At 32.0% G+C, this 17650-nt stretch overlaps 4 protein-coding genes across 5 annotated transcripts; 1 reads left to right on the forward strand and 3 right to left on the reverse strand.

Annotated features, from left to right (window-relative positions):
* Window positions 1–2917: 2917 nt before the first annotated feature.
* On the reverse strand, window positions 2918–3466 carry LOC148232654 (uncharacterized). The gene is made up of 3 exons (XM_088189600.1): window positions 3339–3466; window positions 3165–3275; window positions 2918–3106 (listed from the first exon to the last, which is right to left on the reverse strand). The coding sequence occupies exons 1-3, from the start codon at window positions 3445–3447 to the stop codon at window positions 3009–3011; spliced, it is 318 nt and encodes a 105-aa protein (XP_088045726.1). The 5' UTR covers window positions 3448–3466; the 3' UTR covers window positions 2918–3008.
* Window positions 3467–4702: 1236 nt separating this feature from the next.
* Window positions 4703–7292, reverse strand: LOC148232655 (pickpocket protein 28-like). The gene is made up of 9 exons (XM_088189597.1): window positions 6651–7292; window positions 6362–6574; window positions 6118–6286; window positions 5916–6055; window positions 5579–5855; window positions 5328–5520; window positions 5078–5267; window positions 4904–5010; window positions 4703–4839 (listed from the first exon to the last, which is right to left on the reverse strand). The coding sequence occupies exons 1-9, from the start codon at window positions 6830–6832 to the stop codon at window positions 4721–4723; spliced, it is 1590 nt and encodes a 529-aa protein (XP_088045723.1). The 5' UTR covers window positions 6833–7292; the 3' UTR covers window positions 4703–4720.
* A 1664-nt stretch (window positions 7293–8956) lies between these two features.
* Rab1 (RAS oncogene family member Rab1) lies at window positions 8957–13829 on the forward strand. Of its 2 annotated transcripts, XM_088189599.1 has the most exons (5): window positions 8957–9092; window positions 10578–10842; window positions 10921–11052; window positions 12151–12385; window positions 12463–13829. In XM_088189599.1, the coding sequence occupies exons 1-4, from the start codon at window positions 9079–9081 to the stop codon at window positions 12352–12354; spliced, it is 615 nt and encodes a 204-aa protein (XP_088045725.1). In that variant the 5' UTR covers window positions 8957–9078; the 3' UTR covers window positions 12355–12385; window positions 12463–13829. The 2 variants fall into 2 exon arrangements, with proteins under 2 accessions (XP_088045725.1, XP_088045724.1); XM_088189598.1 differs by having other exon boundaries at window positions 12151–13829.
* A 2038-nt stretch (window positions 13830–15867) lies between these two features.
* On the reverse strand, window positions 15868–17449 carry LOC148232657 (uncharacterized). The gene is made up of 2 exons (XM_088189602.1): window positions 16403–17449; window positions 15868–16338 (listed from the first exon to the last, which is right to left on the reverse strand). The coding sequence occupies exons 1-2, from the start codon at window positions 16991–16993 to the stop codon at window positions 16315–16317; spliced, it is 615 nt and encodes a 204-aa protein (XP_088045728.1). The 5' UTR covers window positions 16994–17449; the 3' UTR covers window positions 15868–16314.
* Between the last annotated feature and the right edge of the window lie 201 nt (window positions 17450–17650).

Below are 17650 nucleotides of genomic sequence, written 5' to 3' on the forward strand. Positions count from 1 at the left end.
ATGTAATATTATTGTTTTATTTAATAATTATAAATATTCAATATTTTAATTAAACGGTCAGTATTTTTATTAAATCATTTACTATTGTAAATTATTTTACGAAGACATAAAATGTAGGTATAAAAACACTGCCCCCACAGAACAATGTGTAGTAAATAGCGCAAAAAATAAAAGACGTTAATATTGTGACGAAACAAATTCGGCCCCTCTGATCCAATAAATTGTTAATAGGTACTACCTACACATCTAAAAACAAAATGTTATTATATTATGATAGGTCACAATAAAATCGCACGACGAGCGGCATAGTACGGATCCCCGATCTACAAAATAATATGATATAAAAAGTGCATTACAACTTTTATATTGTTACATCACTACAATATGCCATAGCTTTTAGATCTTACTTCTTGTAGTAAATTTTAGCTGTACCATTGTGCAACACTATTAAATAAGTAATTTCCTTGAGAAAGAATCGCAAATGAATATTTTTTAATGAGCTACGCTGAACTATGTCAATCAAACCGTAAGCATAAGAAATCTCACTACTGAAGTCCAAGTCCCATGGGGGGTTGCAACTTGCTTTCTCTTTGAAAACTAGTTGATAGTGTACGTATGTGTGTTTTCTCTTAATTAATTGTGCTCGTTCCATTGACGATAACGTCAATTCATATAGATTCGAAAGATTCGTATCTTGCACGCGGATCGAAATGTATTCATTGTTCATCGGGATTCGGTATGCATAATTAATCATGGCTGAGAATTGCGAACGTGACGATTATGGCTGTTGGTGCTTATATGGATCTGAGGAAGACCTCACACACGGAACGAAACGTGGTATCAAGCTCGTATGCTTTTGATTAAAACCGTAATTTGACGGTAATGTATCAGGGTTGCCATCTAAGAAAAATATTTTATAAAATGATAATAATTGCTAAGTTATACATAATATGAAAAACCAGTAACGATTATAAATCTCAACATAAAAAATGCTCATTTCATTATGAAAAATATATTTTACGCTTTTGATGCTGCGGACGTCAACATAAGATGTTCCACCAGTGATATGGACGTCTACTGACGTCAATCGTTTTATGATAATTAAAGAAGGTCATATTGAAAAAATATAGTGCCATCTATGGAGAAAAGATCAAAAAATTAAACATAAGATTGGGGTTCTACATATTGGTTTTTATTTTCATCATGACGCTCCCATACAAAATTTACGCATCAGTGTTGCCACATGTGAAAAAACTCCGGGAGCACAAGGAATTGCTGAATTTTTTATCACTTTACCTCAAAGAATAGGTTTAATTTTAATCACCAGTGTTTGCAATAAACTTATTAGATTCAGCTACTATACGTTTTTCCTTTGTCGTGACCGTTGCGTTTCTATTTTTTGATAGTTTTCAATTGATATTTTTGTGTGCAGCGTTTTGTAACAAAGTGCTAGTATTTTTTAATGGTTTTAACTTATAATTATATAAATATATTCAGTAGTTCATATTCTTTTAGTGGACCTCGACAACCCGACGGGAAGACAACGGCCGGTGGTGCCTCGTCTACTGTTCACTCGTATATATTATTATGTAACATCAATTGTAAACTATTAAAATCTTTTTAATAAAAATACTACTGCAGCAGCTCAATCTATGCTGTCCTGAGCCATTAAGGATCGCGTAAAGTTTTTGATCATTTTAAGTTTGCTGAAAGATCTTTCCGTTGAAGCGGTAGTTACTGGAATACTTGGAAAATTATATTTGCTGCCTCTATATGTTTATAATTTGCTGTCAAATTAAATCGTCGAATTTCTCATCCAAAGGCAGAAACTTTTTTTTGAACTGACTATCTCACTTAAAAAATCGGGTGATTCGTATATTTCATCGCTAGGTCCATAGAATATCTTCTTAGCTCAGTTTCATCTAACGATATTATGTTCGAACCAATAAGAAAGTCAAAATCTTATTACCCCTTCCGAAGTATGTCAAATCTCCAGTTTAGTTTTCGATTATTGTGTCAATAGTGTATATGAATATAATAGGAAGTTTCTCAGCTTCATTTAAATTAGTGTAATCATCAGAAGCGTCATATTCAAATTGTTTTATAACTATTAGTTTATTTTTTCTTAAATATAGGGTCTATAATTCTATATTCAACGATTTAGATAGATTAATATTTTATTGTTAAAGAGTCTGAAACTTTTAATGTCTAAATATCTCAAAACTACAATTATATCAGTTAGCACGTACTTGCCACGAGAGTAGTTTATAATCCTTTGCAGTGGGTAGTATTTCTATCGAAAAAATACTACTTTTCCAAAAATCAATATAATTAGAAGTTGGTATTAGTAGTTCAACGAGCGATCTTTCATATCAATCTTTATTAAGATTTAGATTATTCGTTCGTATCAATAAAATCATTATTGTATTTTTAACAAAACCCTATTGTGCAAAACTGAACTATATTTTTTCGGCAAAAAAATATTTTGCCAGTATTAGAGCGAAACCATGCAAATCAAGGGATAGGTGTTACACTTTTTTTACAATCAATATATTACGTGACCTACTTAACAATACGAGCGTTTTTGTAATGTTCTTTTTTTACACCTTTTCCGTGTCCCACTTGAACAATGTCATAAAAATAAACACTGAATCGTGTGATATTTTTTCCAAACCAAAAAAATATTTATATACACCTATAGCTACTTTTTCAAAAACACGTTCACTTGTAAGGGGTGAGTAAAAAATACGTTTTCCTTTCGTTTAAAACGAACGCCAAAGACACGCTTGAGCGACGGAGCGTAGTTTTACCTATTATTCTGAAATTAATTTATCGCAATGGCGTGATTTCGATCGATAGTTACGTAACGATCGAAAGCGAGCATGTATATGGTCAACTCAAAATAATTTATGACCAAAAAGTTCTAATTGTTTTATTCAAAAACAAGCAATAACATAAAAGGGGAGAAGTGTTAATTTTTCAAGGTTGGTATCCCTGCATCAAAAGTTTCAACAGCAACATCTCATCATGTATTCGTAATCGTGACACAAGCCAGCTCCGTTTAAAGGACAAGTTAATCCAACAGGACACAGAACTGGAAGCTTATCTAGAAAAAATATTATCATTAGTACAAGTATTAAAACTAAAAATATATTTAGACTGACCTAAAATTTTCGCGCAACCGCAGCAATATCCATAAACAATCGCTCGATCGTCTTCGCATGATCTCAACGGACATCCATTACATCTTATGCCGGAAATGAATGGGATATTGACTAATTTGATAAAAATAATAATTAAAATACATATTTAAACATGCGTTGTTTATTATTACTCACATCTAGGCGCCTTTTGTACACCTAAGCCAAAAATTGCGGGATCAGCGTCGGTTTTCAAAATTGCCGCTGTCACTAACAGCGCCACCAGGATGGCCAACCGTTCAGTCATGTCGACGAGCAAAACTCTTCTGGGCGTTTACGTAAAAATTGTCCAAATTTATCAATAAACGACTTGAGATAAACGACACAATTTGTGACACTTAACACTTTCGTTACCACGCACAATACATTTTTTTTAGAACGCACTTTGTAATTCGGGTATTTGTAATAAAATAAAGGGGTTATAGTGTATATACATGCTTGTGTAAGGTAATGTAAGGTTTCGCCAATGGCTCGCTTCAATATTGAAATATATGATAAATTATATTGAAATAAAAACAGTATATTTCATTATTTACTTTAACAAAATAAAATGGTATAAATAACAAGATAAATAAATAAAAACGGTTCGTATTTTTTGGGTCAAACTTTTAATACGGTTTTGGTCAAAATTTATATTAAAATATCAGAATATAAGTGGTCAGAATTTATATTAATTGGTCGAAATTTATGATAAAGGGTTAGAATTTAAATTCGTCTGGACAGAATTTATATAAAAAGTATTTTGACAGATATTCAGAATATTTTTTTTCAGTTGGCAATAGTGTTATCGTAGTGTTGTTATTCCTGTAACGCTGGAGATTGTTACAACTGTTCGATCTGTCATTTCCCTGTCGGCATTTTATCATTATCATTATCAAGGTGTTTAGGGTCGACTTGTTTAGTTGGGCTCGCAACATTGTCAGATGTCAAAACAACAAGCCAAGCGTGCTCTTCGCCGCCGCTCTGTCGTTATTTTCGCTTTGTTCGTCACTATGAATTTATGAATAACCTCGAGTCTGACCAAGGCTCGCTCGCATCTGACCTGTCCAGCAGTTTTGGGATATATTTCATTTCATTTCATCTTACCAAGAAAACCTATGAATCAAAAATTCAAGTAATTCATTAAGTACGTTCATTTCCATTGTATTAGTTAACATACATAAATATTATTTTAACAATTTAAAGTTGAGAGGAAGAACACTTATCTTTCACTTATTATAAAATATTGTCTATAATTCTTTAGCTTAAACCGACATTTGCAAGAGTTGTATTTATTTGCTAATTTTCTATTAGAAATTAATTTCAATAAATTAAATTAAATAGACCCGCTCAGTTTAGAGGATGTTTATAAATAAGATTATTGACCTCGAGTCATTAGATTGACTACACATAATGTGCGTTTTTAAGTTTTTCCTTAATTAGTGATGATAGCTTGTTTACGTTAAGACCGTAAATGTGTATTTATATAATACATGCACTAAAAGAGTGCGCTTAACTAAATTTATATGTTGCGTAATAAACTATTGATATCTGTTGCGAAATACAGTGCAAACAAATTTGACGGTGAAATAATACAAAAACTCTACAAGGCTTATGACAGAAACACCCATAAATAAACCACAAGTTCCGCCGACAAAACCTAAAAATATAAATAAAGTAAATAAAGCATTAAAAAATAATTCACAAGTAAGAATAAAGTTTACCAACTAACTCTATAAGCCCAAACCGTATATCCATTAAATAAAGATCGCTATCGACCTCTGGATAGAATATGTTAATGACCGAATGATTAGTAAGATCTAAATCACTTCTGAAAATAACACAAAATTATTAGTTAAAAAAATACATAAGCAACTCATAAATATCCAAAAATTCACAATAATCCAGAAAGATTCTTCTTGACGCTCAAGGGAACCGTTGATGTTTGGATCTTGTATTTAGTGGTCGAACAATCTGGATAGCAAATAGTACAACGCATTCCATCATCTGGTTCTTCAAAACCATCGCGATCTATATTTGCTTCCTCATTTTTAGTAAAATCGGCTCCTAGTACACTTCTGAACTTAACTAGAATATCAAGGTTTTTAAAAGCAAATTAAGTACTGTTGTTATTTTTTAAATACGCACTTCTGTATTTGTTAAGACAAGGTATGTTCTCTAAATTACACGTAACAGTGTCGTTATCGATATTCGGTAGATAAAACGGAATGCATTTGCATAAGGATTTGATCGTTTTAATTTTACATTGTACTATGCAGTTGCCATAGCTGTAAAGGCCTTTGAATAATTCATAGTTATCTTTGCTGAGCATACAACCTCTCTGGAATGTAGAATTTATATTAAAACATTCAATAGATCAAATAGTATGATTTACTAACCCTTTTAATTCCAATGTTCTTTATAGCTTGAATACTCTGAACTGTTTTTGGGCTTATGGAAAAGTACACTTCTGAATTCAGAGGTACAAATCTTTCAATTAAACCGCCAGTCGTCGAATCGGGATAGTCGAAAGGTTTAAAAAACATCACGTTCAGACCTTCAGAACTGCGGAGTGTGTAGTGATAGTCTTCTAATTGCGGATTTACAACAATCGATAAGCCCATTCCAATTGTGGAGCCTGCTAGATAGATGTAGTCAATATTTTCATATTGACCGCTGAAATAATTCATTGTAGTTAATTAAGTATTAGTAGATTAAAAGGCGAAGCTTTCGTACTCATCGTCATAACTTTTGAAGTAATTGAAAGTGCAACAAAATCCTTCTGAAGTCCTTCGCATTGTGAATAGCTCATTGCAGTTCATTAACCGGCCTATCCAACTGCATCTAACAAACATTTCTTCGCAAGTTGGAGATAGCTGTGAATTAAGTATGTTAAATGAAATAAACAAACGACGATGCTTTCGGAACAAAATAATACCATTTTCATTCTCTCGTAAGTTCCAAAAGGCGTTTTCAAAGTAGCATCGTGCCGTTGCAAAATATTTAATAGTGGCATGTATTCCTCTTGTCCTTCTATATCATGGTCTATGTTGCGTCCCAAATAAGCCAACCGTATCATAATATCCTCAAAAGTTTCTGAACTATTCCTTAAATAAAACATATTGGTAGATTAAAAACACTCAAATTATAAATTATTCCTATTTAGGATAAAATATACTAACATTGCTAACTCTTGCGCATATTTAATGGCACGCTTCTTGCTGATTTTATTGATGTTGCAAATGGCAATCGAAGGAAAGGGGATGTTCCAAATTTCGTATTGATTATCTTGCAAGTATTCTATAACGGGCTTGTTGTAAAATTCGTCTAATATGTCTTTCACTATTTTCGTTATAGAAAACATTGCGTAGCACAGCACCGATAACCATATTAACCTGAAGTTTAATGATAATTGATCATATAAAAATGATTATATTATATATCAAACTCTTGAAATAAACGTGGAAATACCTTTCTATCTTGAGTCTTCCGGGTTCTACCAAATACCTGCATCCAGCTATTGAAGTTTCCCTCAAATATTCGTGAAAAATCTCTTTGAAAGATTTTCTGACGATATCTTCCATGTTGGGCGCTTCATAGTTCGTAAGAGTCGGTATAAATCGACGTTTTCTAATTTTATTTTGATCCTCCATCTTGAACAGTTGTATGCAAAGTGATAATATATCAAATATAGTTTAATTAAAATTCGCCCTTAGCGTGTTTTGTGTCGCGTGATTTTCGAAGTGCTTAATAGTTTGGCTTTCATATTGATGTATAAATTAAAAATTTAATTGTGAAATATAGATTTATTAATATGTAAATTAAGTTCAATTATTGCCCTGCAATAAAGTGCATGTTTGCGTGTTCTCAAACTATATGTGTATGAATGTTTGTTAAAATCATGGTCGTATGAGTCAGAATTATAATTACTGTTTGATTATGGTTTTACTATTTAGTGTTTTTTTGGATATTGAAATTATCGCCTTTTTGCTGGAACTGTAAACTTCAACATTAATAATAATTTAATTAGTTAACTATTGTATTGTTTAGATACAATAGTTAACGATACTAGTAAACTTTTGTAAATTATCTTTCCACGAATTGGCACTGTTATTGTTTAATTTACCGCACGGCATTAAAGAGTGTTGCCATTAATAAATAATGCAAGCGCTCGAGCATACCTAGCGACTCTATTAATATATAATACAAATTAAAACTCTTTATAATAGTTTTAAATAAATAAATATTAGTAACTATATTATCAGTTTTCTAGTAGCTAGAAACTAAAAATTGTGAAAAAAATGAAATAAAATATATTTTCGCTCCATTTATAAAATGTTTCATTTTAATAAAATGTATTAGTATAGTGATAATTGTTATTGCATTTTTTTTTAAATTAAAATCTAATTTAGAAAATTAAGTTTATTTATGTGCCATATGTATACTACAAAAGTGCACACTAGGATAATTTGTGATGTAGTATTAAATAAAAAAGTATTTAGGAGTTAATTAATTATTGCAATATGCACCTCCCCTAAGAACACAAGAACGATATGAATGTATTTTAGGGGACAGGCTTTAACAAGAAAATAAGTAAACGCGTTTTATTTATCATATAAATAAATTTTAACTTAGCAACTTATATTTTTGTAAGAAATTTCATATGTCTTTGTCAATAAAAAAATCTTTCAAATTAACCAAAAATCGATAATACTTTTTTTTTAAGAACGATAACTGTCGGGCCAAAAAAGTACTTATATATTTTGTTATCCCCTTTTAAGGGTAGCTTGAGGGCAGACGATGTATAAACAATTGCCTGGGGCGTCTTTGGTTTTTATTTTCGTAATCAAAGCCAAATAAATAGTGCTACAAAATCACATTGTCATAATAGCATATGATATTATTTATTTCTTCAAATATTACACAAAAGTAGACCCATAGCAATGATTTCGGCTTCCTCGGAAGTATAAAATATAGCCTCCCTTTATGTCTTAATTTTAAAAAGAATTAATTTTATTATGAGTATGATTTATTGTTATAAAATTGAATTGCTCAGTAAAATAATTAAAATGGAAAACATAAATGTACAACATAGCATTACATTTATTCGCACCACTAATTTAACTATTTATACAAAAAAAAAAACTTTTTACCATTGTTTACTAAATAGATTTTAAAGTTTTCAGAGTAATTATTCCATTTGGTTGGATTACGTCGTGTCTAACTGTGAATTATTTTTGCCGAAATGAATACATCAGAAACGACAACTTACAAACAGCGTTTATAAAATATGGGTAGAATTTCTAATTTCTGTTTCTTTTTATATTAACAAAATCCATAGTGAAAAATAGAAGGACAGTATATAATTAAGCTCGAAGCGATTGTCATATTCCACCCCTTTTTTTGCAAAAACAGTAGTAGAAGCTGATTCAAATAATACAATTTTTTTGATAAGCAATATTGTTGGGCAATATATATTTTTAAATTTTGCCTGTATATAAAATATACTAAAAAAACATTAATAAGATTAATTTATTTTACAACCACCTACTTATGTGAACAATGTGCTGATTAAACAGTTGAGTTGTTAAATCTATTATAATGCTATATTTTATTATACTTTTAAATTTATACTACTAAATATATTATCCCGTTTTTATATAATAATAAAAATACAAGTTTATATCATATCAAATTCTTTTAAAAGCAAAAAATACTTAGCTATGTAATGAAATTATATTGTTTTTATATTTAAATTACTTTTGGTCCTCACACGCCAGCCAGCCGTGAATGTTTTAACGCGTTAGCCTCGACGAGGTGGCGCCTCGTTACGTCAACCGGCGACGCGGCCATTGTGCGCTGCAGCAGCGTCCATACTCCGCTGTCTCCGCTCGCCGAGATGAACCCCGAATAGTGAGTGTCGATCGCGTCTCGTCGTCCGCCATTGTGATATTGGCACGATCGCGGGGCATCAGCCCCCGGCCGCCCAGCTGACGTGTCCCGACCGCGCCCCCGCACCACCCTACCCCCTCCGGTGCCCAGTGTCGGTGGCCGTCATGGCAACCGCCCTCGAAGACAAGACTTCTCAGCTTTCGTCACCCGACGCGTTCGTCATTGTCGACCGTGACTCATTCGTTCTCCTGTCAAAATATAATGCGCGACATTTTCCTCAACTGCGAACTACTAACGGCGCATTATATCCACAATGGCCGATCATTAAAAAATAATCGGTCACAACACCGCAAACGTTGACTTTAAACTCGACTTTTTCTTTGTTCCTCCGTGGCCAACGATGACCATGCCCAAACTGCCTGTCACTATGCAACGATGAGCATCGTTGGTTTTACTCCAAATTTCATTTAATATGCGTCTGATTATCATATTGAGAGAAAGTTATAAACAAATAAGATCTGTATTGCATGCGTATAAATATAAAATCTTAACCCTGATGCTCTCAATGTTTTGCCAGATGGTCTATCGACCAATATTGGCTCTTTTTCTCTACAATTTCGCGACGAAATGTTATGCTTCGTTTCGAAAATGTATAATAAATTAACTATTGTCATACAGAATAATTTTTTCGTCGCAGGTAATGATTTGACTCGAGACGTTTCAAATCATTAACAACAAACACAACTCCATGTGTCTCATCATTTCCTATCGCAGTAATATGGCCAAAAAGGCATAACATTAAATCAAAAGTCACATGCGAGTGCTCATACTGTCTAGATTCATATTTTCCGTTGTGAAAATCGAATTTTTTCTGATTAGCAAACCCTTTCATGAATAGACATTCCTACCTGCAAATGCTGCATTGTAAAATAAAATATTCTACAGAATCTTTCTCAAAAGCACTCAAACTCATTTAGCAGGTAAATAATATAAAACTCTTTAAATTGTCTAAGATACAGTTTTAAACCCCTGAATTTTGCTTGTTTGTTTTTGTGTGACTTGAAAAAAGTACAAGTGTAGAGCTATATTTGATTATCTTCTTTGCTATTAATATTCTTAAGTACTAAATAAAACTGCGAATGCAGCAAAATAATTTATTAAAATAACTAACAAGTTATTGTCGAAACATCCATCGACATATCCGACTATACTCATTATACTTCCAATTTGTGATAAAATTTAATGAGGAACCTAAATCTATTTCTGAAATTGTATTAATTAATTTAAGCAACGCCACTATTTTCGAATCAATTTATTTTTATGGTATATCTACAATAAGTCATTGTTTTATCAACATAATTAATTATACACTGATACTAAATATGACGCATAATTCTTATTTTATATGTGTGCATATCGTCTCGTAACCGGAGGACAACCTTTACGGTCAATTCAATTGAATGCCGAATCCGAGTCGTATTAAATTCGTCCAATCTATTTTTTCAGCGACTACCTCTTCAAATTGCTGCTGATAGGAGACTCAGGCGTAGGCAAGTCATGTCTACTCCTGCGCTTCGCGGACGACTCCTATACGGAAAGTTACATTAGCACAATCGGCGTCGACTTCAAAATTAGAACAATTACGTACAAAGGACAGACGATAAAATTGCAAATTTGGGACACGGCCGGACAAGAGAGGTTTAGAACGATAACCTCGTCGTATTACAGGGGCGCTCACGGCATTATTGTTGTATACGATTGCACAGAACAGGTATCGTGTTCTTGGTCCGAGTGCGATATGTTATTTTGAAAATCATTATTCATTGTTCGTTTTGGTTTTTTTCTGCAGGAAACGTTTGAGAATGTAAGTCAGTGGCTGGAAGAAATCGATCGTTACGCAGCAGACAACGTGAACAAGCTTTTGGTAGGCAATAAAAACGATCTGACGCAAAGGAAGGTCGTCGACTACAACACGGCGAAGGTATATTTCATTGTGTGGTTTATTAAATTACAATACACAACGGTGATGACACGTTATACATATGTATCACAAATTGGCTATAAATGATAACAACTCAGATAGTGACGCATTTGGTGTAATTTGGTGCATGGAATGTGTAATATGTCATTCTTATATCTCGTTTTAAATTGTGTTACTATTTTAATATCTTCGCCAATTTTAAATTTGCACCGATTCAGGATTGCATCACAATATGACGTAAATATTACAAAAAAATTGTTTCAACCTTTGGAACTTGTAAGCAGTATCGTTTCTATGCACAAAGTTCGTATAAGAGATACTGGGTTTTTCTTTCAATGAATATAAGACCAACATTTATTGAAAACGTTGTGATTAATCGATTTATCAAAAAATATAATAAATAATATATCACCCACAATTTAAAGTTTTAGCTTTACTATTTTTTTTGTATATAGTTTGATAAATGAGTATCCAGTTTCACCAGTTTGTCGAATTTGAGATAATTTTTGTGTTCTCTACCAACACATAAATAAGTCTTTGATTATTTTCAAATTTTTTATATTTACACACGTGCATATTTTGATTAGAAAAAAGCACGTTGAGTAAGATTAGGTACCCAATATTTATATTTTTCAAGACAGATTATTTTTTTTAAATGGATGGCATTTTGCTGCTCACTGCTACAAATTTTGTAGCAGTGAGGATTATTGGCTTTAAGAACGGTCAGGGTCGACGCAAAATATGAATTTATAGTTATAACTACAATATTTTGAATCGTTTAAATTTTATCCTACAAATCTGTTACTTAATTCTCACTATTCAATTATGATATGTCAATTTTCAAACTGCTTTTTTTTCTTAATTGTGATTTTGATAAAAATGTAGTCATTCTTAGATAAAAGGATAACCTTGGATTATGACTAATAAATCAGATTAATATATTTTAAACTGTTTCTCATAAATATTTATTCATCGGTAATGAATCTATAAGCGTTGATAAAAATAGTCTAATAATTACCATCCGAAAATAAAACTGTCTAACTCCCGGGTTCTTGGCATTGTTTCTCATATACGATAATAAATGATTGCGTTTTTTAGGAGTACGCCAAGCAGCTGGGCATTCCCTTCTTGGAGACGTCGGCGAAGAACGCGTCCAACGTCGAGCAGGCGTTCATGACCATGGCAGCGGAGATCATGCAGCGCGTCGGACCGCCGTCCACGCAAATGACCAGCGACTCGCACACCGGCGTCAAAATTGAAAAGACGTCCAACGTCGACCCCGGCAGCAAAGGCTGCTGCTGAGGAGCCGCCGCCGCGATTACGTATCTTCACTGTAAGCATATTATGTTTGCTTAATAATCTTCATTTTGATACGACAATAGTTTAATTAAATATAATGATAACGTTCAGACACAGTACGGTTCGACAATGTTTGTTACATTTGCGCAGAGACGATTTAACATTATCTTCATTCGGATAAATGTTAATACGGTACGTACATACAAACAGGAACCCGTTACATCCTTTTAAAAGGCACGAGGGAACACAAAAGTCTTAGGGAATATATTGTATCGCTAGTTTTATTTGAAACAATATCTGGAACATAGAACGTTATTTTGATTTGTGTACAGTAGGATAAAAATTAATAATATTCATATATTATAATAAATAATAATAGAGAATGTTTTTTAATCATTCCGATTTCTGGTCTTTTATATACATATATATATTTATAATTTTTTCGGTTAAGAAAAATATATCTTTAACTTCAGATCTATTTCAAATGTGAATGCTGTTTTTTCGTTTAAATACAAATTATGTGTATATTTTATTTTTTCATAGTGATTTATATTTTTTCTCATTAAAGATAAACTGTAAAATATCAATAGGTGTGTGAAAGCTTAACGGATTAATGTTTTTTTAATTCAAAGAGAAATGAGTAATAATCGCTATGTCTTGTAAATTAGCTGCATTTTATATCTCATTAGTATTATGATTATATCAGCCTACATTTTATTATTATTACTATATAAACATAGTCCGCCTATAGGTTTATTTATTCCGTAGATAATATGGAGCATATATACATATAAATAAATTACGGACATTTACATATTTATCAATATATATATATAACAAATGAAATGTATAAAATTTTTTGGTTATTCTAAACTATTCATAGCGATTCATAGATTATTTCTCTTAATACGATCGAAAAGAGTATTTTTTTAATATTTATCGGCATGTTAGTATTCTGCGTATTGTCACTTTGTTGCTTAAGTTTAAGAATCTTGAGTTGATCGCTTTATATAGTAATCACCGTCGAAACGATTTCTTTGCAGCGTACAACTTAATGCAAAATGGGAAGCTCAAATTGATTTTGAAAACGAGTTTTGAGTTTTATATTCACACATTATTTATAATATTATATAACAAAGTGATTATAGTAAAATATATATATATTAAACTATGATATATAATGACGATTTTTGACATGTGTACATGTGAATATTGTGTATGTAGCGCGTTAAAAATGTTTTTTGAACTTGCGAAGGTTTCCATTTCGATCGCGTATCATATTACGGACGATTACGAAGTATGATAAGATAGCAATAGAGCTTCCCGGGTTGTCTATCCCGACGCATGTGCGAGTCCAGTAAGTGTATCCGAGTCGGAAGGTTTATTGTTGTTTATGGCGGAACTATTATTATTTTTTAACATGTGCACTTGTATTATTTCATTTGGTCAAACTATATATTAAATTTATATAAGCCAAACCGACTTGTTTTGAATTTTTGACCCTATTCCAATATCCAAATCCAAAACCTTGTCTTTAAACTTTGAGTGCCATTTGCCAAATCAAAAAATATGACCTCGATCTATTTATATTCAATATTTTTGCGTATTAAATTCTTACTAAGCTTAAGATTATATTTCATCATCTTATTTTGGTGCTTAGTAAAATATACAAATTGAGTGAGTAATGGAATGTTGAAACATTTGTTATTTTTTCTTGGTAATGAGATAAAAGAGAATGTGCAGATAACGTTAATAGGAAGCTAAAGACCAAGTTAAGTTGCATTCTGGTGTTTTAAGAAGTAATAGTAAAGATCGTTGTTAATCTATAGTCGATAATTTATTCAGAGAAAGGTAAATTTAATATTAAACTATAATTTATTACTTGTGTGTGAATAATTAAGGTGAAAACGATTATCTGAAATAAATTAAAAATAATTCCATATGAACCTTTGCGTTTTACAATTTTCGTAATTAATCTATGACTATAATTCCGATCGATTGTTATAGATTAGGTTTTCCTAATCTCATTGATAAAAAAAAAGAGAATATCATACAAGCATAAAATTAAATGGAAAAAACATTTTCTTGACTTTCATTACACTTAATGCATTTTATTTCGCTTTTCTCGGATATTATTTAATTATTTATTTTAATGATTTTCAATTTCCTTCCAAGTAACACTGACTATAATTGGCTATAAACAGTTGAAAACTCTAAATTTATTAGATATTTTACTTTGCTCCCCCCCCCCCCGACCCTTTAAATTTAGCCATAAAACATTAAAAAAAACGAACAATGACTGGCCAACTTTGCCCCCTCCCTCCCCCACTGAAATGACATCCCTGATTTTCCAGAAATTCTCGATTTATCAAAAAAATGTAAAAAACAGTCCCGAGCCAAGAATATTTTTAAAATATGTAATTTTAGTAAAATCATATCAAAATACATTTTCACTGGTAAATTTACATTTTTAATGGTGAAAATATAATTTATCTGGCAGATGCAAGTAAAATTATAAGATTTCAAATTTTAATATTATATATATATATATATATATATATATATATATATATATATATATATATATATATATATAGTGTGGTTGTTCAGATCTGAACAACCACATGCTGGGCTTTGCCCACACCGGATGTTCATATTCTCAATTTTCCCCTGAGGATGGCTGGGCGAATCTGGCCGAAACGTAGGGACCATGATTCCACACGGAATCAAAAAAGTACGCGGAGTAATCCGACTCCTAGAAATATTAACCAAATATTTCTCCGCGAAAACGCATTCAACCACATATATATATATATATATTTACATACATCATTATTTATTTACATGTGATGTATAAATGTTACAGTGAATGTGTATTTTTTCAGTGAAGTTATATTTTTACTATTGAATTACAAATACATTTTCACCAGTAGATATATATATTTCTACTAGCGTAAATACAATTGAACTGATATGCGCTTGCGAAACTATATGCTGCTTTATGAAACACAATATGATAGTTGCGAAACGTCCATTTGCTGTTCAAACCCAAACCTAACCCAATGAAAGTTAAAAGTTCAAAATACAAACTAAGCCTAATCGTCTCTTAGGGGAAAATAAGCAGAATAAGAAATACAGACAGACATTGCATCTTACATATTGCTCCATAGTTTGTCTGCATTTCGATATTACACTATGTTTTAAAAATATTATAGCTATATTATGAGAGTATTGGTTAAAGTATATTCAAATCGAATTTTGGTCAATAGGAGACCGCAAAAACAATTATCACTTTTCAGAAGTCAAAAATTTACGTCAAAAGCAATAAAATCGTGCCGGCGCCGTCGCAGTGGAAACGCTCGTTATCGAGCATTCCCACTGCGACGACGCCGACACGATTTTATTGATTTTGACGTGAATTTTTGGCTTCTGAGAAAGGATAATTGTTTTTTGCGCTCTCAAAGATATGATATGATTTATATGTAAATTTAATGTTGTGAATTTAAAAAAAACGTCTTTAGTTTTGGTGTAAGTTTATTATTTTATAATATTCATTCTACACACTAGTACATGACATTCATGAAATATTACTAAAATAAAACAATAATAAAATTTTACATCTGAAGCATCAGATGCTCAGCTGCCAGTCTCCAAAGTTTCACAAACCAGTCGAATATCTTAATAAATAAATAAAAAAAATTGAGATTTCATCTCGTTAATGTATAATTAATTTTACATACACGTAAATAGATTTGGCACATAAGGGTTAAGTTTTACATATTAATAAAATAATATTCTAATAGGTCCCAATCTCGCAGGTGTCTCCAAGCTCATTTAAATATACTTATAAAACATTAATAATAAATAATGTAAACATATGGAAGTTTTATAAAAATCACAAGAACATTAAAGACTACAATTTTGATCTGAGATACATAGTTTTTAAAAGTATTGTTAAGCTCCTTAGATCCTCCTGTTTGACGGCATCTGAAATTGAATAAAAATGTATTAATAGAGAATAATAATTAGAAAATTGATTATTATTTATTACGTTTCCTCTGATGAACTCTTCCAGTTCGCTCATCTTAATTTTCTTGGTGTTCAACAGCGACAGAAATTTTTTGTAGATGTCCTCTTCCATCTGATTCTTGTCGACGATCATATCGTCCATTCTGGCAGCTAACAATTTGAGTTGCGTATGAACGTTATCGAGCTCGTCGCTGTTATTGTACAGTCTCATTTCAGCTGCGTTCTTCAGATTCAACAGCTTATCGGCTACAAGTTCAGTACCTCCAGTCTTAGAGTGGCACATATTCAACCCGCCGTGCACGAAGATCATCTCGTAGGTCTTATCGATTATCTTCTTCCAAGCGAAATAATCGTCCTTCAGTTCAAATTTCAAATCGTCGTTGGATATGTCTCCGGTCATCAACTTCTTCGTGTGCTCCACATATTTTTCCTGCGAAACGCCCAAGCTGGTGTAGAACGGCTCCATATTCGCCTTGCAATATTTACCGGCCCATATCTGATCTTTTTGAACCAGCTCGAAGATGATCGGATCCCTCCATGTCACTATCAAATAGTAGTTGTCTTCGCCGATTTTAATCTTTGTCACTGTTGCGCTACCTTCCGTGGCTGCCATTTTCCCTTTTATTTGATCTTCTGTCGATACAAAGAAGGGTAACGATCGGAACGGCTGTAAAACTACCTATATATTGTTGCCATATAGAAAAATAGAAACGCCACACAAAATCAATAAGCAATAATTTTCAAATATATTTATTACATCTGTGAGGTTACTAAAAATTAATTATTTCTAATTCTTTACAATTTAATAAAACTTATAATGTGACCTTAGAACGCAGCCCCCAAATATATTAATCAGAATATCTTCCAAAAAAATAATACTTCTGTGGGACCGAATCAATTTGATCTACTGGAATGGAAGTGGATTTAGCCACTGGCATGACTGGCGCGGAGTTGTTCTACTACTTCCTCGGCAGCGGCCCCGCATCGACGCCTCATCGATCACCGTCTCTTTCTCTCTCAATTTATATACAAAACATGTAACGCTTTCGTCATAATAAATATCTGCAGCAGTCAACCTGTGTCTTATTGCTTTCACCATACTATCCCAAAATCTCAAATGTAATATAAATTCGTTTTTGTTAAAAATATGATATATTATATAATACTATTCACAATATTAACTTTTAAATGTATATACTGTGGAGCCTGTTTATATTTGTATATATATATATAACTTTTGTTATGGCCAAAACTTGACGGCGCTCGAGTA

The sequence above is a fragment of the Plectrocnemia conspersa genome, unplaced genomic scaffold, assembly GCF_051122295.1.
Source record: "Plectrocnemia conspersa isolate PC_06_02 unplaced genomic scaffold, ASM5112229v1 ptg000008l, whole genome shotgun sequence".
Classification (NCBI taxonomy): Eukaryota; Metazoa; Arthropoda; class Insecta; order Trichoptera; family Polycentropodidae; genus Plectrocnemia; species Plectrocnemia conspersa.